This window comes from Lissotriton helveticus, chromosome 9, assembly GCF_964261635.1.
Source record: "Lissotriton helveticus chromosome 9, aLisHel1.1, whole genome shotgun sequence".
In the NCBI taxonomy this organism is placed as follows: Eukaryota; Metazoa; Chordata; class Amphibia; order Caudata; family Salamandridae; genus Lissotriton; species Lissotriton helveticus.
This window is the reverse complement of record NC_136070.1, coordinates 122,142,321-122,167,611: the sequence shown is the minus strand read 5'-3', so window position 1 is coordinate 122,167,611 and position 25,291 is coordinate 122,142,321. Positions and strand designations below refer to the sequence as shown.

Below are 25,291 nucleotides of genomic sequence, written 5' to 3'. Positions count from 1 at the left end.
ATCCAAGCTGAGGCCACGGAGAAAGAGTTAAGCATGTGGAAAGAAAGTACAGGGAGAATGGATGCAAATGGTTGTTGGATTGAGTCGACAGAGCAACAGAGATGGTTGTTACCCGATGCATATGTACTTGCAGTGGTTACAATGGCTCATGGAATGGCCCATATCAGCGCGAAAGGGATTTGCGAGTTGTTGGCCCCAGTGTGGAAGAATTCAGGGATTCCCAAGTGTGCAGAGAATGTTGTCAAGAATTGCATGGTATGTCTGAAGCACAATCCTGGTAGGGGAACCCCAACTCCAGCTGGTCATTTTGCACCTCCTACGTATCCGTTCGAGGTTTTGCAGCTAGATTTCATACACATGGAGAGGTGCAACAACTTAAAATATGTGCTCGTGGTTGTTTGTGCTTTCTCAAGATGGGTAGAAGCCTATCCCCTAAGGGACAATACTGCCTTGTCCACAGCGAAAGCCCTTGTGAAAGAGTTCTTCCCCAGGTTCAGAATGCCTAGAATGGTCTGGTCGGACAACGGAAGTGAAATTGTGGGTTGTGTGATGAAAAGGGTGTGTGAAGGGCTAGGCATCAGGCAAAAATTCCACGCTGCAAATCACCCCCAATCAGCTGGATTAGTGGAATGTTATAATGGCACGCTTAAACTTAAATTGGCCAAAATCCAAGCGAGCACAGGTCTTAAATGGCCCGACGCTCTACCCTTAGCACTCCTATCCACCAGAATGACGGTGCATTCGCGAATGAAACTCAGCCCCTATGAAATAATCTTTGGTCGGCCAGCCAACATATGGGGAGTGCCTAGGCCCACGAAGTTTAGCGAGCTGCAACACCCAATTTTGCTCGACTATTTGTATGAATTGACGGCTAAATTGCGTGTTTTATATCAACAGGTCCACAACACCTTGCCTCCGGTCTCTGAGACACCGGGTCACTCCATTGACCCTGGTTCCTGGGTACTTGTCAAGAACTTCCAAAGGACAAGAAACGACCAGCCCAGATGGACCGGGCCTCACCTCGTCCTCCTGTCTACAAGGTCAACTGTTAAAGTGGAGGGGAAGGCCAATTGGGTCCACGGGATCCATTGTAAGAAAATACCCTTCCCTCTGCCACATGACCAATGGGTCTGACAAGGAGGCACTAACTCAAAGCGCACAACTGATGAACGTGTAAAAGAAACTAAACGTGATTGTAAGAGTGGGAACATTTTTCAAGGAACTACGCCGCCATCAGAACAATTGAACTCTGTGGAACCTGAGCTATTATTTCCGGACCAGACCGTACCCGGGAAAAGACGCTATAATTTACGACCAAGAAAAAGAGACTAGAATAAAAGTGATTTATTTTTTGATTCGAGAGACAAATGAGGACTAATGTAAAATGTGTTTTTCCCAAATCCTATTTTTGAAAGTGCAGATTCTCCCATCTAGGTAACTTGCTTATTTTTGTTTTTTCGAACCGCCATCCGGGTTCCGCTGCTAGGGTCGCGGTTGATTAAAGACTTTTGGGTGCAGCTGACGAACGATAGGTCGCTGGTTCCAGTTGGTCTTAGGGAGCCACCCTAGACTGACGGAAGCATCCTTTAGCAGAAACAACCTACCGCCGCGGGCAGCACCTTAGAGAGGATGGAGTTTCCTGATGTGGAGAGAACTGCCAAACAAATGAACTTTAAACAGAGACTTTGGAAAGCAATGAGGAAGAGAATTTTTATAATAATGTGTATTTCTATGCTATTTAGCGTAATGGTCTTTTTGATAAGCTATGTTTTATTCTCTTTTCATGTGACATTCACGCCCACTACATCACCCATACCTCCCCCTACTGTTTCCTCTCATTCTTTCCACTCCTTACCTTACCACGAATCAAATAGGAGATTAGAGTTCATTAATAACTCCTTCGTTCAGCTATTACACCAACACCAACTTGTAATGAACACAACCAACTGTTGGGTGTGTGGTCTCATGCCCCACACCACGGATAGAGGTATCCCCTATTTGGTCCTGCCATTTAGTCGCAATGGATCAGTATGGGCATATAGGACTATGTTCATATATGCACGAGAAATCCAACCCCTACGTTCTGTAAAAGACAACCTCAAGACTAGCGCTTTAGTCAAGGGTATAGTTGACATGATCAAGGAAGTAACTTCTTACGAAGATACCCCGGATGATGAGATACTCGCATATGTAGGTTGGAATGTGACCGGATATGGCACTACAGTAAGTGAGAAACAGCAAGCCAAGAGACCGTCCCCTATCTGGATCGTACCCCATCAAGGTCACCTGTGTCTGCAGGGCATTGGTAAGAATCCCAGAGCTCAGCTAGGGAAGAGTGTCTGCACAGACACGTACGTTTTTGGATCCCAGACTTCCCCTGCCTTCTTAGCCGCTAAGGGTACTTATTTCATCTGCCATGATAGAGCCTATACATGGTTGCCCCCTGACTTCTCGGGCTCATGTTTTGTTTCATTCCTGTTGCCTCCCACCTACACAGCAGCGGCGGATTACCATCGGACAAGGGTAGTTAGAGGTGTTTTGAGTAAAGAAGACACTGCAGGTCAAGAATTTGGTGACTTTGCAATGGGTGTTCTGCCGTTCTGGGGTGCCATGATTAACAGCCGAAACATAAGGCAATTGACAAGGGTAGTTGAATGCACCGTGATCGAAACTGCTGGTGCCCTTAGTAACCTGACTGCTGAGCTCCAGTCGGATCGACTGATGACCCTTCAAAACCGGGTCGCTTTGGATGTGATACTGGCGGACCGAGGTGGAGTATGCAAATTGATCCAGTCCAGCTGTTGCATTTTTATTCCAGATAATGCTCCAACAGTGTACGGGGCCATCTCCAAACTACATAAGATTTCCGAATCTATTCATGTGGATAAAGGAGATTGGTCATTAATGGGATGGTTCTGGGGACTGATATCTGCCTGGGGATGGAAAATTCTGATGGTCATTGGGATGGTCTTAGCCATTCTTTTCCTGTTCTGTCTATGCATACAGTGTGCTCCTGCAATATGTGGCCTCTGTGCTACATCATGTGTAAGGAAGCCTGTGTCAAGACATGAGCTCAGCACTAGAATGATGTTGCAGCAACATCTCAATGACTTTAGGAATATAGATCTGGACTCAGATTAACATGAGGATAGATTAATTGCCTATGTAAGGGCAAAAGGAGGGTCTGTGGTTCTGAAAATTCTGGATTCACATTATAGTACTGGACTCAAGAATAAAAACTTCGTCGAAATAGGACGAATTTGGTATCAAAAGACCGAGAATGACGAATACGTCAAGTACATGTATTTTCGGCATATTCGAGTGACGATTTCACCTCGAAATCGTCATTTACCTTCTGAACCCTTAGTTGCATGTTGCCCTCTACATAGGCCTTAATCCAGTCGAATTTGATTCCACAAGGACACATACTCCTTAATCGACTTCTCCCTGACCCCAGTACAAGTTAGAACCATTGCCCCAGGCCGAGCTCGTTAGGTCAGTTCCCTCCCAGTGGCCGAGCAAGATAGCATCTAGGCCCAACCAGCCATAAAACCATTTCAGCACGCACACCTGCCATATCTCGCTCACATCTTTCTTCACTCCTTTCCTTCACTTGCTTTATGATGGGGAGGTGACCACTTTTATTAGGGGTCCAGCGATATCTGATGAAATGTTGGGCCTTGCCGGATGATTTGTTATGGGCAGCACGACGTGAAATATGTACATGTCATCATGACTCTGCTTTCCTTTGTTATCAGTAACCATAAATGAAATACCACGAATCCAAGGAATGTTTTGCCCAAGGGAGAATATTGTGTATAAGAAGAGAAGCCTAACTTTGTGAAAGTGTGCAGTCTCCTGAATATACTGGTATCGTACTTCTAGGACCCTGTCACCTTGGTTGCAGCCAATAAACTAATCTTTGACTTCACCTGAAAGACTCTGAAGTTTCTGTCGGTCTGACTCAGGAGAACCCGAGGTCTCTGGTGTGTTGATCCCCTGGCACCGCTGGGTTACCGGTTCTGTACCGGTTCTTAAAAACCCAGTACCTCAGAGGTTTTTCTTTGACTGTGAACTACTAGCTTCAGACTCTTGGGGGGAGATAATACACAAGTCATGTGAAAATGTTTCTTACTTATTTCCTTTCCACTCGAAAACAGTGACAGCATAATGTCTTCTGTGGTGGAAAAACAGTTTACTCACCAAAATGATCACACCGAACTATATCAGATGGTGTAAAAATTGACTAAATCGGATGGAAATTAACCACAAAGTACGAAGGATGTGCAACAGTGTTTAAGCATGCTAACATCAGTTACTTGCCAGTGCAGAGTAAGCGCACATTTCTAATATGTCTCATTTCACAATGCTTGTGGGTATACAATATGTTTTTGTGACTATTGTCTCTATGCGTCCCTTGTAGTTGCGCAGCAAGTAAATCGATAGGATCTGTTCGGCCTTTCGATTAAAAACACGCACGTATTGTACACCTGCGTATTCGAATCAAACCTTGTGTATCTGTAAACACGCGCTAATGTTGCAAAGTGAACCAACTCCTCCCCCCTCCCTCCACCCACTTCCCGGTCTGCCATCCTGACACCAATTGTCTATCCTAATATATGTAGACTATTGTCTCTATGTGTCCTTTCTTAATGTTGCAAACTGAACCAACTCCCCCCCCCCCCTCCCTTCACCCACTTCCCGGTCTGCCATCCTGACACCAATTGTCCATCCTAATATATGTAGACTATTGTCTCTATGCGTCCCTTGTAGTTGTTGAGCAGCAACCAAATCGATAGGGTCCGTTCGGCCTTTCGATTAAAAACACGCGCGTATGGACACCCGCGTATTCAAATCCAACGTGGATATATAAACACGCACTAATGTTGCAAAGTGAACCAACTCCTCCCCCCACCCACTTCCCGGTCTGCCATCCTGACACCAACTGTCCATCCTAATATATGTAGACTATTGTCTCTATGTGTCCTTTCTTAATGTTGCAAAGTGAACCAACTCCTCCCCCCTCCTTCTACCCACTTCCCGGTCTGCCATCCTGAGAGCAACTGTCCATCCTAATATATATAGACTATTGTCTCTATGCGTCCCTTGTAGTTGTTGGGCAGTAACCAAATCGATAGGGTCTGTTCGGCCTTTCGACTAAAAACACGCGCGTATTGGACACTCGTGTATTAGAATCCAACGTTGTGTATATATAAACACGCGCTTAATCGAATCCAACGTTGTGACAAAATTTTAAAGCAATCTGTGAAGAACTTTCGGCGCTTTCAGATTTTGAACAAACGAACAATGAAATTTTTATGTGTTTGTTCGGGCTTTCGATTAAAAACGCGCATATTCGCCACACGCGTATTAGAATCCAACGTTGTGTATATAAAAATACTTGTGTATTCGAATCCAACGCTGTGTCAAAATTTCAAAGTAATCGGTGAAGAACTTTCTGAGATTTGCGATTTTGAACAAACTAACATTCAAAATTTTTTTATGTAGATGAATTAACCCCAATGCTTCCAACATTGATGTGATAATTGAAAAGCTACAATATTCGCTTAAATTCGAATTTTGTCTCAACATACCTGCCCATTAGCTGATCAAAAGTCCTTTCCATAACGCTCTGAATTCCAAGTCGATCAATATCCCTCATAGAGAAGTATAGGATGCCATAGTTCTTGAGTATATAACTGTTTATAGTAAAAACATTAAGAAACAGTTAGTAACCTAGTCACTCAAAAATATGTTTTTACATTTACTTTTATTCTATGTTTTATTGCAGGACCCCACTAATGTAGTAAAAATCATGTTACTTTCTTCCTACTAGTAGATGGGTAATGAATGAATCGACAAATAAATCAAATTAAACAAGCAAGAGGGAGAAAGAAGCGAGTAAGGTGTGAGGCTGTGTGAAATATCCTAAAAATGTCAAACTCCCGGTCATAGAAACCCATATGTACCTTTTCTTTATTACAAAGTTTACCTTATTTTCTGCCCCTTGATTTCTAATGGGCTCTCTAGTACTATAGAAAGAAATAAGTCCATAGACTATTATTTCAGAGATGGCTTCGATGGAATCTATGCATCTAGCATTAATTTCAAACAATACATAGGAAACATTTCGTATGAGCCTAGATATTAGAATCTTGTGGACGTATTGAGAAAGTAAAACAAATGGGTTTCCACTATCTAAACTATACAAAGGTCAGTAACCCAAGAGGCAATTAGAATTACTTTAAATTACACCTAAGAAGGTGCAGCACAAAAATGACGAACCGCAGATCAAAATTATTTAAAAAAAGACCTGATTAGGCTAAAGGAAGACATGAAAACCCATAGTGAAAAATTATGCCTGAGAATGAATGTTCTGCAGTCCGTAAAGGCTCTAAGGAAGGAAAATTGTAGGCCATACTACCATGTATTTTTGGCATGTTCTTGAATGTGTGTCCAGATGTAGGCAGAACCACTTTTATTTGCATGCCAAAGAGGACATTTTGGTCTTTTTCAAGAGTTAGGAGGCATGTTCAAATACCGGTACTGCAGCCTTGCGCCATAGTTGAAGGGTGTCTGCTCTATGGTCTACACAGTTTTTGCACATGTAGGGGTCCCTTCCGCTGCAAAAACCATGGTTTGAGACATTTTCCTATTTCTGTGTTTGCTGTTGGATGTATGCTGTAGAATGCAGCAAAACTGCAAGGAGGAGAAATGAGAACATGTCTCCTCGTTACGCCTGCCATAGAGAGGCGCAGGATTTTGGTCCCAACCCCTGTCTACAATTCTTTGTAGATAGGGATTTGTATCAAACCCCATAGGATGTTGCATGGGAACGCCCCTTGACGTAATGTAATGATGGGCATTGTGCAGCATTGCGGTACTTTGGTTTACAAACCAATGCAAATCACGATTTCAGGCTGCTCACACTGCAAAACGTACAACAAAGGACCTCCAGTAAAATACTAACACAGTAATCAACACAAACAACTTTATCAAATGTCAACCACCTTCTATTTATTGGCACAAAAACGATTACCCTTTACTGGAAAGGCTCTTACTAAGAGATGTGCTGGACTTCACTACCAAACAACAGTCACTTCATTACCTAAAGTATATATCATAAGGTCTACTACTTATTTTATGCAAGAATCAATAGCCTTCTAAGCCATACTGTCTCACTATAACCAGTGTAAGTAATCTGAGAGGCAAAACTAACAGCTGTCAAGTCAACTGTTTTACTTCGACCATCCATCACTGGTTATTTTTCTGCAACTACATACAAGGCATGATACTTCTGTTTGTTTAGGTGACTTTTTTATTGTTCTTAATTTATACTTTTTGCAAGTCTGAATAGGCCAAAGTGAAATAATAAACAAGATTTCAATCTAAGAAAAGTCACTTTTAGTGGAACGTAATCATCACAATTTTAACATTCCATTAATGAGCAATTTAAAACGGAGAGAGTTAAACATAGGAACTATGCTATTTCATTGTTTTCTAGCATCCGGAACAGCATGTAGGGAATCTAAATGTTAAATCCTCGAAGAACGAAAAGACATATAGAGGCATGCATTGAAAATAATATGTATGCCTGTATATATATGTATGTCCATAATTATATATATATATATATATATATATATATATATATATATATATATATATATAACAATAATTGTGTTGTCAACTGTATTTTGCGTACTGGCATGGCATCATCAATGAGAAGAAATGGAATGCACACTGCTAAAATAATTTACCCTTAATCAGTGAAACAATCCTGAACAGTAAATGCAAATTTATTTTGAAGCATTACTTAGTACAGGGAATTCCTAGCTATGCGCACAATGGGGTAATAGACCGTGATGTATAGGAATTCCTTCTCCTGCTATCCAATTTCTGAGTAAATAGAGCCTATTACTACTAAATATGGTAAGGTTTATTTAGCATCTGTTCTTCTTGCCTACATGATAGCAAAATTGCATCGGAGATTAGGGAAATTGTCAGATATTTACTTACTATTCTGCAGGATCAACATCTCTTAAGCCAATGTACACAATATCGGAGCTAGAGAGGCGTGGCTTTGTCCAAGAAAAACCAGGTAGCAGCGGAATCTGGTGATAAGGAAGAAAGGAAGGGACGGAATTGAGACCAAGGTTTATCAAGCAACGCTTACATTTAGTGTGTTTCTCAATTATGACACAGATGTATGTGAAAGTGAAGCTGCTGTGCCCTTCAATACTTAATTTATGAGAGCGAGATTGATTTAGTTAATGGATAAGCCCCGTCTTGTGAGAGCTAATAACTAAATCAAGCAGCAGAGGCTTCATACTGAGAGGTTTATGACCATAGAATCCAACACCTAATGAACACATTTTGGAAAACAACTTTTAAAAAAACAAAAACGAAAAAAATAAATATTCGTTTTCTTGATTGTATCGTCTTACATTTCTGCTGTATATTTAATCATAAATGGCTTTGCCCATTAACTTTTGTGGGTCCCTCTAAAATTAATATCTGTATTAGAGCAGAGAATGACATTGCCTGTGTATGCATGGGAGTCTAGGAAAATGTACGTTTCCACTTGTATGCTAACCCTAAACCAGCAACGTTTTCTATATTTTTTACATGGAAATAATTTTTTTATTTAAGGGCGTCCTTTGTGCAAAGCATGAGTGTGCTGGTAAGTTTTTAATGCCAATTTGCTCTCTACTTTATTTATTTTTTAACACTGTTTGCAAGCACCTTAAAAGTCACAGCTTTGTGGGTGTTCACAACAATTTTTAGTGACCGCTCTGTAGTCTCTATGCTGTGGGTACCAATGTTCCAGTGCTTACTCCTATATTTACAGTTGTGGAAAATCCACCTTAATGGCGGGTTGCCTGTGGTTGTGGGATTTAGTGCCAGAAAGCTTTTCAAATCTTGGTTCTGTAAATCAGGATTGTGGAATTGCTATTCTAAATTCACTATTTTACCAGCATAAATATAATTTATTAGGTTTTGGTTATTGCCTTTCACATGATTTATAATATTTATCACTTCAATGCCATGTTATTTTACAATGTATTACACTGTCTTTTAGCAGCTCCAGATCTTCACGCTAACTGTTCAGCAAGTTTTAAATAGAAACCAGGGGGCCCTAATTAGCAAATTCCATGGGTCTTATGTGTATAATGTGAGTGCCAAGCATTGTTTATACATCTAAAACCAAAAAACCTTTCAAAATACTAGTGGAAAAGCAAACATATCTTAAATTATCACAAACCTACACTGAATTCAATTTTATTTTTAGAACTTACTTGACTTATCTTGAACTCTAACACAGGGACACTGCTATCCAGTGCATGTCAAATTTGGCCAAAAAAATGATTTGCATATTTAATCATCCTATTTGGCCATAGTATTGGTGCAGAAAGACACCCATGGCCTGGAAATGTTAATGCTGCTTGTTGACTGCAGCACCTTTTGTACCATCCACTACAATGGCACTGAAAGCATGGCTCTAGGCTTACCATGTGTAGCCTGGCAGATTTAAAGTAAAACCTGAAGTGTGACCTTTCAAAATAACACTTTTTGACAGGTAAAGACCTCCCTTTTAAATATGAGTAAGTCACACCTATGTAGTCATTGTAATCCACAAGGCTGGATGCAATTGGGATGTAGAAAATTAGTTACCACGACCTTACAGTTATAAGGCCCAAGAAGCTATTTTCACTGTGGCAGGCCTAGCTGTCTTATGTAGAAAACCAGAGTACAGATAAAATAGTAACTATGAACTTGGCAATGCAGATAGCCAGAAAATGAATAAAACCACAACGTTTAAGTTATTAAAATCCAATTCAACGCTGAAGTAGGAATAAAAATATGAACGAAAAGTAACTTAGAAAGTTTCTTTTTTTCTACCTGTCCCTTCAGTAAGGCTGATTATCGTTAGCCTCTGCCAGCTGGTCAGCCTGTACTTAGTGTGAATAAGGTGTGAAATTCCTGCAAGGAGCTACTACTCAATAGGTCAGTTTGACCTCTTCTGAGCTCAGCAGAATCTTCAGGGTGGGAGCTGTGGTCATCCTTTTTGCACAAGTGTCAAATCCTGCCTTACAGGTCTTTTGAAGACTTTTGTGGTCTACAAAGGGATCAAACAGGACCAGATAACAATTATTGTGTATCTCCTGTCGGGTCACTGAGGGACCCTGCATTGTTTTACTAGACATATGTCGTATGATTTGTTGTCCGTCCAGATCTGCTTCACACGGAATTTTAGTCTTAGATGTGGGCGGATGCTGATGATTTCCCTGGTCCCTTACACACCCCAGCGCCCAACTTTAGTGTGTCTGGAGACTTTGCCATCTTGGCATTGCCCTGGCACATGGCATTTTTGGCCTGCTTGTAGTAAGGCAAACAACAACCTCTGAAAAAGTGGAGAGGGTTTCCCTTGGGAACGTTCATCCGATTGGTTATGGAGTGCCTAGGAGCAGTGCTTAATTTGAGCTAGTGGTTTCTGGTGCTCAGCACCGTCACTAAATTTTTAACACCAGCACTTATGACAGACTGCCACATGGTGGTGGTGTTTGCGTAATTCAGAGATAAGTACATAATAGTTGTTTATTAATAAAAAAAATCAACAAATTATTAATACCTGCTAATCTAGCAATTCCTATAGTTTTGTGTGCCTGGAAGAGTGTGAACTGTCACACTTATAGGAATGTGACGGTTAGTAGTTATGTTGGTACTGTATTTGACCGCACTGACAGGGCAATAGGTGGTGCAAGCTGCAGTGGCCTTCTGACGATAGCCCTGGCATTTTTTTTTACTTTACACAAATTAAGCACTGCATAGGAGTCCCCTTCGCCCACTAGCTAGTGCCAACCATAATTGTGGCACCACAAGGTGTACCCTCAGGAGAACACATCTGGAAACGCTGAAGATCAGAAGAGCACTGGTCAGGCTATCTGTGACCTGAGAAAAACCATGAAAGAATGGATTGCCTCTTGTACCCAGATTAAAGAAGGTTCCGTTGGCTGACATTGTGTGTGGCTGGCTACGGGGACACAACAAGCTGCATGAGGCCTTTTCCTGGAAATGCCCAGCTGACCAGTAGCAACTGGACGGAGCTAGACTTTGCTGTTGGTTTCTGTTCAACACCTTGAGAGTTTCTAGGTGCCTTTCCCTGAGGTCCTTAGAAGTAGGTCCCTGTGGTAGTTTGGGCATCAGAAGAAAGTTTGGAAACTTTTCCTCCAGAACCTCAGTGGGACCTCCTGGGAAAAGTATCTGAATGCCAGTTTCACAGCATCGGATTGAAATTTAGTTCTGTCCCGCTCAAAGATTCCAACACCTCTAGAAAAAAATGACTAAGTCCCATTGGGTGTTTGGAATTTTTAGTGAGATATCCCAAAATCACCAGAGGGACCAATCTACTTCAGGTAGCCAGACTTCGGTGGCAGCCTACACGGGGAAGATTTTTCTTCTCAAAACATGACAAAGTCCCTTTCTACATTTGGACTTAGAAGAGATGTCAATGGTTTTCTTCAAAAAAGTGATAGAGGGTGTGATTTATGTTGGCAGATGTCCAGCTGTTCTGCTATAGAGACGGAGTAAATTACTTCACCGCTATTGTTGAGGCCGACCACCAAATTTATAAACTACCTCCAAGCAGGCAGTCATTCATAAAAACATTGCCTGGAACCACAGTCACAGCGGTTCTTGGCAAGGCTTATCACTATGGGCTGATGGTCTGTGTCATCAGGGGACAGCCCTGTAGCACACAGCATTTTTGTTTTTCTTAACAAAAAGAAAATTTGAAAATGAGATTTACTCTCCTCAGTATGGGAGTCTTCTCCCATTGGGGGCGGAGTATTACAATGTTTTTACTGTTCCTTACCGCCAGTAAGAACCGGTGAAAAATGACTACATGCCTGCCCATCTAAATTGGGCGGGTGGATATGTAGCCACTTCTCGGACGATCCTTACTGCTCAGGCTGTTGGAGAAGAGTAGTCTCTGGAATGGCAAAACTGAATGTCTACCTGCATTTAAACCTGCGGGCAGGTGGACCTTCATGTTAGCGATATGAATACTCGGTTACAACGGAGTATACATACTTCCAAAATATAAATTACCACTAATGCCCCTTTCTGAAGTGGGACTTTTTCAAACTTTTTGATTTCCAGACGTCCACTGGGACCAATTTACTTTTGTCTATCCAAATAGGGGTCTGTCGCTGTGGGTCTAAAATCACACCTAAAGCTATTGTCTAAAAGCTACTGCTTCCATAGACTATCATCGGTGCTTAGCACTTTTTGGTGCCATTTCTACTTAAAACTTTCAAAATTCATAACTCCAGCTACTCTTATTGGATTTTTGGAATTATGGTCTTGTTTTACTCATAACATTTGTCTCAATTTTAAAATTGATTGTGGAGTTTGTGTTTTGTGTGACTCTTTCTACTGTATCTGCACTGCTTAAATAATGTACACTTTGCCTTTAAGTCTGACTGCTTTTTGTCACGTTACCCAGGATAGCGCACAGGTTTCTTTTAATTTATTTGACATCCAGCAGGTGGTGTCCTTATCCATTAAGGTGGACACTAATCATCCAGTTTCGTACACTTGCTAAGGCCTAATTTACTTTTCACTGGACTCAGGCTAAACTATGCTCCAACTGTTTGACCCCTGTGAGGTAGCCCACAGTTCAGATGTATGGGCCACCAGGAGATTAGACCTCTCCTTTTCAGTCAAGCGAAGTACACTTATGCCTCAAACACCAGCTGAGTGACTGCAGCTGCCAGCGACCCCCCCCCGCGCTATAAAAGCCTTTGTGTGCCAAGGCCTGTGCTTTTGTGCAATATGTCGAATGCAGGATATAACCAAAGCAACCCTTAAAGTAATACCCTGGCAAAAATAGACCTGTTGCTGAGCTTTTAAAGACATGCTGGGAGAGGTGGGGAGGAACACTGAGGGCACGTGATTAAGGGGGAACAACACATGAGCGAGAGAGCGCCTTAAAACATGGACATTCATGGAGTGTTGAATGAAAAAGAAAAAAGAAGTTCCTGAATGTGAGCAAAGGAAGGATATGTCAGTCAATCAATAGGACGGTAAAGAAGCTATGATCCATGGCAGGGAAAACACAAGAAGACGAAGGAAAGCCATTGACTGGCACAATACCCACTGTAAGTGTTTGGTATGGTCCACAAGAGGTGTTCAATAACCTTGTAATTTTTAGATCTTGCCTACAGATCAGACCTAAAAAGTACAAGGAATCACCTGTCGTAGAGAGAAACACCAGGCCAGATTTACTGGTTGCTTCCACAGGGTCTTCTGTGGTACAGCTGACCAACTTTCACAAGTAGGAATTAACTAGTACCAAAAGAGGACTCGAGTACTGTGATGCAATTGTGTTGCAACGCACCAACCCATAGCAATATGTATGCACAGGGGTCATAACAGGCAGTGTAAGCACCTTAGGTTTTCATGTACAGCCACATCTCCTAAAGTAGAGTGACTTGTCTTTGTATGAAATTCCAATGGCAAATGCAGCCAGACCCAAATAAGGGGCTAACAGAACAACAAATAATATTTCTAAGCGTAACAAGGTGTGTAATTACCCGTAGATGTATTGCCCTTGCACTGGAATTAATACTGGAGGGTGTACCTCGAGGACAGATCTCGCACCAGGCAGTTCTAGTTTGCCTTTTCACTGGAGCACAATGCTTAGCATGAAGCTAACATTTTTTTATTGCAAGTGTAGCCGAAAACCTAATCGGTGAACGATTCTTGTTCAAAATGGCGCTGATTATTTCTTTTTTCTGTTCACGTTACACAGTGCTGTGTGTTTGTTAGTTAATCTGGGACCCATATTTTACTGCATTAAAATGCATATGGCTTTATAGTCATGCCAAAGTATAAGCCTGAGATTTAACAGCGCATGATGAAAACAGGCACCCCTGGCACTAGGTAGAAAGTACAATAAACTTGAATGGTACAGCAATGTGAGGGTTTTCACCAGCGTGTTGGGACGCTGAAGAATCTTATCTCGTTGAAATGTACTTTGCATCATGACGGCTTGGGTTGCTGTTGGCTTTGGACAGGATTGCCTCGCCCTCATCATTTGACTATAGGGGCCTTGTGAATTTACATGCCTTAAGGACACCAAAATTCCTTTCGCTTGGAGAAGGTTAAAAAACACTTCCAAGCGCCAAATAGATCAGATTATATAAAGTAAATGGGCCTTGGTGCAATGGCCTTTTCGACAAACTCTATTCGCGGATGTAGTTTTCTGTCTAGTCCTCTCTTTTACAAGAGCCCCTCCTGGCGGCCTGCCAGCGATCCAGCACCCAGAAAAGTTGCATAGAGACACTGGCGTTACTGGATGTTTCCGCTGAACCAGCCAATCAGAAGTCTGGCAAAGGACCTGCCCCTGCCAGGCCTCCACCCTGACCGAAACTGGACACTCCGGAGATAAATATAACCCTGCTGCAAGGTGAACGAGGCCGCCCCGTACCTTATCCTGCAGTTCCCGCAGCAGGAACGACACTGGCTGGCCGTGGAGGTTTCCAGAGGGAGATGTGAGCGGAGTGTTGATGTCTGCGTGCGCATCCACCCAGATGACGCAGAGGTCTGGGCACTGCTGGGCATGGCCGTCGATGGAGCCAAGCGCGAGGCTGAAAGATATAAATTGGACATTAATTCCACTTTTATCAAAAAGTCGAATCAGACTGTATAGTTCTAAAATGGAAAACAAACATTTACAGAGCGCACACATGACATCCCATTTAGCAGTATTTTGCTAAAACGCCTGTCTTGCTGCAGAACACAAATGCCCTATTCCATCCCTTTCAAGTGGCTAATGAGGACGCAGCCCTTTATTAATGCATAAAGTAACCGGCCCGAAGGCCAAAGAAAAGAAAGTGCATCGCTTCTTAAAACTGACTATTTTTGTTCCCTATTATTCCTTGCTTCCGAATTGCGTAGGGTGACCAGGCGTCCCCGTTTTGCCAGGACGGTCCCTGTTTTTAACCAGCTGTCCCAGCAGATTTCAAGAAATTTAGCTCATGTCCCGGTTTTTAGAGAGAGTCGACTAAAAACGGTGGGAGGTGTTTTCTATATTTTACAAAACAGGGATAGTTAGCAGCTGTTTCAAGAAAGCAATGTAATTAACAGACAAGCAACTGGGTTTAAACATAGCATTTTAATTAGGTTCTTAATCTCGTTGCTGCTGGCGACGGCCAGCGGCCTTCGCGTGCACTACCTTTGGAGTGCTGCGCACGTCCGTTGGCCGTCGCGGCCCGCCTGCGCAATAGAACGTTCCGCACTAGAGCGGAACGTTCTGCGCAGTAAAGGCTCTTAAGAAAGGATATTTCTGCATAGAAGTTGAACTTTCACATGGCTTTATGAGCTGAGCCTCTGGCGTTTATCCAAGCACTAATTGGCTTCAAAACAGACAAGGTTCATCTTAAGTCTCAGGGGTGAACTCTTGGATTGTTCTTAAATTCAGGATATAAAACTTGGAGCTTTGCTTGATCTTTCAGAGGTTTTGTATACTTTAGCAATGCTTGAACATTCCCTTCCTCTGAAAGGAATAATCTGGCAACATCAACACCCTCTTCTTCTGGCAAGCTCTTTCCGCGAATGTCTACGTTTCTTCTATCCTGCCTCATTAGATTTCTGTATAGCCTTCCTCTTTAACGGCTATAAAAATTAGGCGAGGTTTTAGCCTGGTGGTAACCTGGGTAACTTTTAATTCCCTTTTCTATTTCCGCTGCTTGCGGTCACAGCCTCCTTTCTTATCCATATTTGCCTTCTTGGTTTCCTGTAGATGACTGTGACTAATTCTTTCGCACTTCATCCCTCGTTATTGTTATTCATCATCATCATCGTCATCGTCATCGTCGTAATACAACAAAGGCTTTATCTCTTTCCTTTTAAAGTTCCTATTTCAATCCTTGTGATGCAGAACTACTTTTCTCAGTTAAGAAAAGTTTAAAAAAATGCAATGGCCGCCTAGTCGCCAATCTGGTCACTAGAGCAGTTCATACCAAACAGAACAAGCACTGACATATTTAATATTCAGGACTAATGATTTGTTAAAACTAGCAGATGACATAGTGGTGAAGGGAGCTGTGGAGTACTTTGATCAGAAACCTATAGTAATCCAGTTCATACTAGGGTGCATTACTTTTCCTTTAGCATAATACAACTTATTAGTGTTTTTCCACTCAAATATTCTAAGTTTGCCAAATAATTTTTTACATTTCTTCAAGGTTTTTTTTCTCCAATTTCTTTGCATAGTACTCTATCACGTTTAGGATTGTTTAGTCTGTTCTGTATGTCTGTTCTGTATGAAAAAACCTCAAATAAATAAAATTGATAGCTGATTGCTTTCTTTTGGAGTGGCATTAATGCGTCAGCATGCTTGGTAGGCTTAATTAAAGTAATATGATTGTTGTTTTAGTTAAGGAAAGGTGCGATTTCACTTTAATTAACATTAACTTAGCCACCATACGTATATCTACTAGTAAATTTGACATATTCTTGTCTGTATTTTGATGGTGAGACTGATTGGCAAACCCCTTCTTTTGCGACAAAAGTTTTTTTAACACAAATTTGAGTGAACTTGTTGAAATTCTTTAAGTGACATTCTACAAATACATGTGCACTTCATATTCTTTCTGATGACCTCCATTTGGCGGTGGTGATCTTTTACGCAATTCAGAATAAGGATCCCTGAGCATGACGATCTTACTTGGTCTTTCTGTTACCTCCAACACAGAAGATCATGGGATCTTGCATCACCTCGGAGTTGGTATTGTTGATCTTGGAACTGATCCTGAGAAGGTTCAAATAATATTTGTCCAGAAGGGAGTGTGAATGAATGATATCTATTCTCCACTTGCTAGGGCCCATATTGGGCTCTGTAAAGACCTCCATTATCTCCTCTACTCTTCAATATCTATGTAAAGCATCTTACTGACTTGGTCTAAGACTTTGACTTGTGTTCTAACTTTTGTGTTTTAGATCCACTGATTAGCTTATTCATTGTTTGGTAATTGGGATGAGTATACCACTGTGCCGTAGCCTTTGATAGTGTGTGATATTGGTTCGGCAGCAACAGCTTAAATTGATTGTTGCAGGACTTTGTGCTAAAATCTTTGCTATAATACCGGAGATTCTGCTTTTTGCCTTTGTCAATCTTTAATAAAGGTTTTCAAAAAACATTGATCACTTCTCAGATCTTACCAAAGTGCACATTAGATCAATTCTCTTGAGTTTTCATCATAGGGAACGTTAACATTACTCTGCTTACAGATATTCAGTGGTTGTGTCCTTAAGGTCAGGAGTATTTTTAAGGTCTTATGTCTGTTTTACAAAAGCTTATGTGGACTAGCCTCTTTCTCTGGCACAAAAATCATTTTATTGATCTACTAAGTTTTGTGTTCCAAAGACTAAAGCCCTGTTGCTCAGTTAAAGCTAATTATGTCAGATGTTTTTTCTGTAACAGCACACTAATTCCTGAATAAACCTGCACTGCATACATGCACTGCTCCTTGTGTACAGGGCCTTTCGCCTGCTGTTTAGCATTAAGGGGCAATTTTGTTCTTATAATGTGTGCAAGGGAAGAACATCAAACAACAACTCCAGTTTTGGTTGCCTGGAATTACTAACCTATGGTCACCTCCTAGTGTTACACAAGTGTGTCCCGCACCTACAGCGCTTCTCACGGCGTCCGACACTACTTGGCTTGCTAATCCCACAGTCCGAGGATTCTTGACAGCGATGTTGTACAGCTCATCATTGGGGACTTGTGTAAAACTCAGATCTCCAAAGTCATACACGCTGCAACCTAAAGACAAGTCAAAAAGTAATTATTCCTAGTATATTTCAGGCAAACCTACTTTACCAGGTATTTTACAAAGTCAAGATCAACAGGCTTGGCATTAATAATGTGCAGATGAAAACATAGTTCGATTATGCGTAATGCTGGGTTTAGTAAGTCGGACTACTTCTTTACTGTCTCTAATTCTTTAAAACCACAATACTTCTTCCATACCTATTTTTAGTAATAATTTCCCAAGGCAGCATGTTCTGAAATATGCACTAAATTTAAAATGTAGATCCTCTTTGTAACACGAACCTGCAAACAAAATTATTTAATTTCAAAGAACTGCAATAGTACAAAGTTAACTTTTGGCTACGCACATACTTTGTTGATTAGATGTCTAAAACCGATTTCCACCCCCCTCGGCATGTTCTCTTCAGAGTCTGTTGACGTCGTCAAGGCTTTGACAGCTTTGTATCATTATGCGAGGTGGATGAATTCCAAGAGCTCATAATTGCATTCCAAATTAAGGGGTCATTAACAGGACTAGATTTATTCTCCAGATTCTGTGGACCCAGTCAAAGGTATTAGAAGCTACTGGAAGATGGTTTGAATAGCTTTACAAAAATATAAATAAATATGTTATTCCTGCAGGATTCTATTGTAAGTGTTTTTGAAAACAGTGATATAATTGTAAGGTCAACCAGACTTTATACAATGCTTTGGAAGTCAAGTGCCGTGCATGTCATTGTCATAAGAGGGCATTTATAACGTACTGTGACTGCCACGCATTGGGTAACCGGATGTTCAAGAAGATAAAGCGGCACCAGGTGTAACTTGGATAAGAGGGTCTCAGACGCAACCTGGCTGTAGATAAGAACTTGACAGACCTCTAGGAAGCCTAGATCTCTTTGAGGTCAAGGTTTGATACATTTCCACCTAACTTCCAGGACTCACAAACTAAACAAATACTGCTAATCTGTAGTTTCTGGGTTTCTTCATATGTATATGAGGAATGGAGGCATTATCAGGGGTTAATTTTCTGTTTCTGATAAAGAATGACATCTTACCTACAATGCTCTGCCACTGAGGGCTTATTTCATCTGACTAAACATTCCTCTGACCAATCACATACATTTGTTAAAACTCGACAGAGAACAGCTGCGCACCCTCACTTATTTTGCTGTAAATGTGCTAATTCCTATGAAGGTTCAAGAAGACGAATAGAAAGCACTTGGTGATCGAGATCTAGCAATAATTAAGACTCAGTTATGAGTATACCGTAAGTCAGTCTGATTTTTCCCAAACCACTGATGATCTAAGTTTACATAATGTTATGTCTAAATGAACAAAACTGCCCCCTATTTGGCAATGTATTGCCACTAGCTACAACAATATTTTAAGCTCACTGTGGGGAGGGTTTTTGATGAATTTACTGCATTGCGTGAAAACTACCAAACTTTGCTGGACATACAAAGAAGGTCCAAGGCCCCTGGTTGTGTGTTCGCAACCCCCTAACTTGGGTTTGCAAAGCTCTGGGGCTTAGCTGCAAACAACGAACATAGCCGTGGAACCTGCGCAACCTACGGCAAAATCTGCATTTTCAAATTTTCAAATTGGGGGGTCCCCTTGCCCCCCGTCCTAGCTGAGCCAAGGGTCAGGGGATGCTCACCCTTATGGCACCTTTTTTTATCAGGACTTGGGGACTGAGCTCCCGTGTCCTGTAATGACTGCAACATTGTTCAGCTAGTTTCAGCCAAGCAATCAGAGAACTTCAGGTCCATGGGCCTAGCTTTAGGTTTTACAGACCCAAATGGATGGAAGAAAAAACTCTCTCATGCAATAAGGTTTGAGTATTTTCTAAATTTTGGATCTGCGTAAGGTCTGCATCTTTGGGTTTGCAGACCATTCACAGAATAACAGTCCAGCTTTTCCCATTTTGATTGAAAGCTCAGCTCAATTTGAGACCTACTTTACTCCACTTTACCCTAAGTTACTCCAAAGTTCCTTGAGTGACGTTCTACTTTTATGCCAAGTTTGGTTTAATGCCGTTTAGCTGTTTTTTCTGTAATGGAGAGCAAATAATCCTTTGGGAATTAAAATAGGAAAGGTCACATCTGACACCCCATTTTTTTTTTTGCTCCTGCCATTAACAGGCCTGCGCTAAACTTACTACACCCCACCCAACGTGGATCGACTTTTTGGGGGGGAAACTTTGTGTAAATTCTTTGAACAGTGCCAAATTTATTGAGAAAAATATGCTTTTCAATGCAAAATGAGAGAGAGTGTGTCTCTATCTCTATACATACACCAACATCTATGGGAGCTCTGCTTATGTGGGTGAAAGTACCATGTGCCAGGTGGGTGGAACAGACTGTGGAAACTGGGGGTCTGCTAGAAACCATATACCTGTTGACTGGTGCCTTGGGGTTATTTATGTCTTGTTTTTCCACTAGATGTGGCTCTGAAGTGGTTTTCTTGGCATGTTAATCTGCCTCTTGTAACATGTTGATCTGCTCCTGAAATAGAAAGGCTGTTTATAGCCAAGACAAGTCTGTTCCATTGAAAGTATGTCAGCGGAGCAGATTGGATTTCTTGTTTACTTAGCTCCTTGCTGATGCTAAACGTGCTGAAAGGCCACCCCTATATTCCTCTGGACACAGATTCCACCACTGTCCCGTAGGGTGTGGCTTCAAGCGCATTTCCTGGGCATCAATGAATTAGATACCTTACACGAATGATCAGCACAAATTTAAGCAAGTACAGGGAAATATAACCCGAATTCCACTCTACGAATACGAAGCAAAGATATCTCGCAGCTACCTACCTTCGTCTTTATCCCCTTTGAATCTATGCCGTGGATATTATTGGAAATTCTACCTATAAGACCGGTAGAATGGTAGAATGAAGACCAAGCAGAATGAAAAAAGCCACTGATTTAAGATTTGTTACATTTTTAACACAAACATGATCGGTTCGAGTTAGGCATACACAGAAAAGGTGAAATACAGGTTTGGGACTACTTTTGGAATACATTTAAGATTCTAAAACGTATTCCTGGAGTACTTCTGGATAACTGAGCAATAAATATTTCCAGAGTCAGTAAGGCAATGGGTGTGCATTTCAACATGTGGAAAGGCAAGGCAAAGGTGCATTCGCATTTTTTTAGTGTTCAAATAATTTTATTGGAAATTAAACACAAGAAAAGTACAAATAGTAAATGCAAAGAGTGATACTGGCTAGGCAAGACATAGCATATGTAGTAAGGTAACAAGGAGCATACAACCCTCAAAACACATTTGAAAGAATTAATTATGAGTAACGGATTAATAAGCCATGTATCACAAAAGAGATCGAGCGGTGTATATGGGGGGGGGAGGGGAAGAAAACAGAGGGGAAGCAGGAGAATAGGGTCAGCAGTATTCCAGTGAAGCAACTCCTACAAAAAAAAGAGTACGAGAAAATGGGAACGAAAGATAAAGAATATGCACAATGGACAGCCCTATAACCCGGAGAAGAATTACTTTCAGAATGTAATGTATGAGCACTACGAAGATAAGACCCCCAGGCTCACCAGTGTGAAAAGAGATGTGTTGGAAGGACTTCCATTCAGTAAGAATCACTTTGATTGCAATAGATAAAAGTAAATCATTCGCATTTTTTTAAAGGGGCTGGTCTGTTCCAGTTTCTTCCCTGAAAACGCATTTACTCCTGCCCATTACAACTGTAAATTTGGAAGCATTTTCAGGGTGGGGGGGAACTGCCCGCATAGAGCTGGTGAACACCCACAGACTTGCTAGACCTACTCAGGAGGGCCCTCATTCCCTTCACTGCAAATGAAGTTGCTCAAACAAAATTTCTACCAAACTGGTACAAATTCTCAGTGAGATAATTCCATTTGTGTAGCCAGAATCCCACCAATCCTGATTCTGTCAATCGGGAACAGGATTTTACCCTCAGAAATTGCATGTTCCGCACACCTTAGGTGTTCATCGTCAATGCCTGTCTTTCGAAGTTCCAGTTAACTCTGAACAGGCTGGATGAAAACTGTGGTTGTAAATTGGCCACTTATGGTAATCTAGCTAGAAACATTGGCGCGTAAAGTTTCACAGTCTAAGGCAGAGAGACATTTCTGGTTGTTGTGTACCACAAACATAGTACCCACAATTTTTCAAATTTTTCAATCATTATATATCAGATTACTGTGACAAATAGTGGAAATTCCCCTTTGTGGGGTAAATGTTCAAGATAGACTACAAATAGAAAATATGCATTTCTTAATGTAAAGTAAAACAAGTTGTATAGTGTTTGTTGGAAATGTTTTGATGTTTCTTTCGTTGAAAGTGCCAAACAGTTAGTTAGCCACTAGAATGTAACATTTTACCAGCTGAGATGAAATTAGGATTTTGCAAATGTCTGTGAAGCAAGTAGGGGGGAAGTGCAATATATTACATTCTGAAGAAATAGAGGTTTAATTGAAATTATGGTTCGCTTTAGTTATTAAACTTTATAATATGTTAAAGAAAAACCTTGGAAACACTATTAGAAAACAACAGTTGAGGTGCAGTAATAGTTACGAATTAAAACAAAAGAACTGAAATTTGCAAATTATGGTCAGGACAGCAGTGCATAGCTCGCACAAGTCATATAAATCTTAATTTGTAGTGGAGGATGGTTAAAGGCCTGGAATGTGTCCAGGTCTGTCTCCAACAGGCTGCAAGCAACCGACCCCTGCTGGGCATGGTTTTGGCCTACAAGTAGTAGGGGGTTATATATTAGGGTCTGGCCTATGGCCATACCCTGTTTGCTTTTATTTTTTAAGGGTTGGTGGACCCTGTCTTGGCGTTTGCAGACCCTCACAAGCTTGTGTACCCTTTCTGGACATTCAGTAGAGAGTGAGAACCTAGTGCTGGGTCGGCCAACTTTGCTGGACATACAAAGAAGGTGGGGCATCAGCAAATGCTCCTATGCAGATGATACCCATCTGATGGTTGCCTTAGATGGACAAGAGGACTCTAGGACTAGTCTTATTAGCTGCCTTACGGAAATGGGTGTCGGACCATTGTCTGAAATTAAATGCAGACAAGTCAGAAATTCTATTGTTTGGGGGGTGCTCATCAAGTCTGGAATACAGCTTGGTGGCCCTCTACCTTGGGTAAACCTCCGGCTCCCAAACAGGTGGCAAAAAAATTGGGAATTCTCGTGGATAACACGCTTAACATGCAGAATCATGTACATGTACTCTGCGGGAAAAGCTTCGCTATCCTAAAAATGCTAATGAGAGCATTCCAATGGATTCCGCTGGAATGTAGAAAGACGCTGGTTCAGGCACTGCTCATTAACAGGCTGGATTATGGGAATGCTCTTTTTGTTGGTATGGCGGACTACCTATTATCCTGACTCCAGCTAGTCCAAAATGCAGCAGCTAAAGTTGTATGCAATGTGAAGAAGTATAGCTCCACTTCGGAATGCATGAATACCCTACACTGGCTCCCTATGAGACAGTGGGCCATGTTTACATTACTGTGCCATACACACAAGGTCCTGTATCTTGCCAGACCGAAAATTCTCCAAGGCAGAGTGAAGTTTTATCTTCCCAATCGGAATCTGCGATCAGGCCAGCTGGCCATGGCAACCTCTAAGCGTATTAAAAAGTCTAGACTAGGGCGCCGCTCTTGTTCGTATTTGGCGGCAAAATCCTGGAATGAACTCCCAGTAGAACTTCGATTTATCAATTGCCACCAGCTATTCAGGAAAAAGCTGAAGACACATCTATTTCCTAAAGCCTGATAAGTTAAAGAATCTCCCCACATTCTGTATCCTTCATTTGTAAGGGCCATTAGCACTGTGATATCCATTCGGATGAATGTCGCGCTTTATAAATAAATAAAATAAAATACAATAAAGGTCCAAGGCCCCTGGCTGTGTGTTCGCCAACCCCTAATGAGTTTGCAAAGCTCCGGGGCTTCTCTGCGAACAACAACCACAGCCTTGGAGCCTACGTATCCTACGGCAAAATGTGCATTTAAAAATGTTCAACCCGTGGGGTCCCCTCGCCCCCTTCCCACCTGAACCTAGGGTCAGGGGATGCTCCCTGACTGAGCTCCAGTGTACTGTAATGATGAATGCAACATTGTTTAGCTAGAGATACATATATGTATAAAATATCTAGGAAGGCAACTGTCTTTACGCAGAAGTGAGAGGTATGAAATCTACATGCTTTATTCCCCTTTTTATGAGATTCTTATGATCTTACTGACTAGAAGCACATTCCTCCTTTTCTCCATGGTTTGAGAGTACAAGTTGTCTTTATTTTCATAACTTGCGTTGGTTTCTGGTGGGGTATTGTGTGTACTGAATCTGGTTGTATGACTGAAACCTTTATAATAAACATAGGTGTGGAAATCCCTCTGGATCAAGAAGCATTTAAAGAGGTTTCTTGTCCTAATTATAGAAGAACCTAAATTGATTTCCATAAACATGCAAATGAACATTCAGTTGTGTGCTAGAGATACGAAAGAAAGATGAACTTGGAGGCTCGGAAGATCACTGCCAAGGCAGTTTTTGAAATGTGCGTATCTCATCCTAGGCGGATTCCACATGCGGGGGCTGTGCACAGGTTGGGTTTCCTTGGATGACTTGCACATTCATAGTCGGCATCATCTTGGCACCCGAGTAGGAGGAATGTGGCGAGTAAGCTGCCATCTGCACTCTGTTCATGCCCAATATTTGAACATTCGTCAGTGAATACACAAAAAAGCAATGTCTCCAACAGACTGTCTGCTACAGAGAATTAACATGTATCCTTCAGGCAGCAAAACATTTTCCATAGGAAGGTGTATGACATAAAAATAATACAGTGACACGGAGGGAAATGGGCTAAAGGAGAAAGAAGAAAGTAGGAAGGGGAAAGACCTGCAATGGAGATTAAAGAAACCAAACATGCCTCAGCACTGTTTTTTTATTTTTTTTACTGTGGAGCAGTTTTTTTTATCTGAACCTCTTCTTTTGGCCTCGTCAATTCTTGATAGCAGTAATGGGACACCCATTAAACATAACCTTTCAGAAACAGGCCTTAATGAATATAACAGAGCGGATTAAAAGAAGAGAATATTACATTTTGGGGACGGCAGATCAAAGACACAACCCTCTATAAATAAATTATATCATAACTGTAAAGAAGAAGGGACGGATGCTGAAGCGCAGAGCCAACCTCTAGACTATAAAACTGAAATTGACATCACTCCCTCCATGTTGCTGGTCCCTCTCAAGACCAGGTCTGCCTATCTGATGCCCCAATTCTCCTGAAATGCTTTCACCGGGAGCTTTGCCCACATTGAAATTGATTCATCTCAACGTGCAATAATGAAAGGTGTTTCAGATAAACAGAAGCTAACTCACTAGCACCAAAACTTAACATAAAAAAGTTCAACACTGAGGAAAAGTTTAACACCCTTCCAGTTATATTATGAACAGCTGCCG

The 25,291-nt window shown here is 41.5% G+C and overlaps 1 protein-coding gene across 1 annotated transcript in view; it reads right to left on the bottom strand.

Moving 5' to 3' along the window:
* ARG2 (arginase 2) overlaps positions 1–25,291 on the bottom strand; it is a 62,387-nt gene that overhangs the window by 20,560 nt on the left and 16,536 nt on the right. Inside the window, exons 3-6 of the mRNA XM_078659590.1 lie at positions 17,656–17,833; positions 14,495–14,654; positions 8,020–8,114; positions 5,595–5,699 (exon numbers count right to left, since the gene is read on the bottom strand). Of these exons, the coding sequence (XP_078515716.1) occupies positions 5,595–5,699; positions 8,020–8,114; positions 14,495–14,654; positions 17,656–17,833 (538 nt within the window). The remainder of the gene's footprint in view (positions 1–5,594; positions 5,700–8,019; positions 8,115–14,494; positions 14,655–17,655; positions 17,834–25,291) is intronic.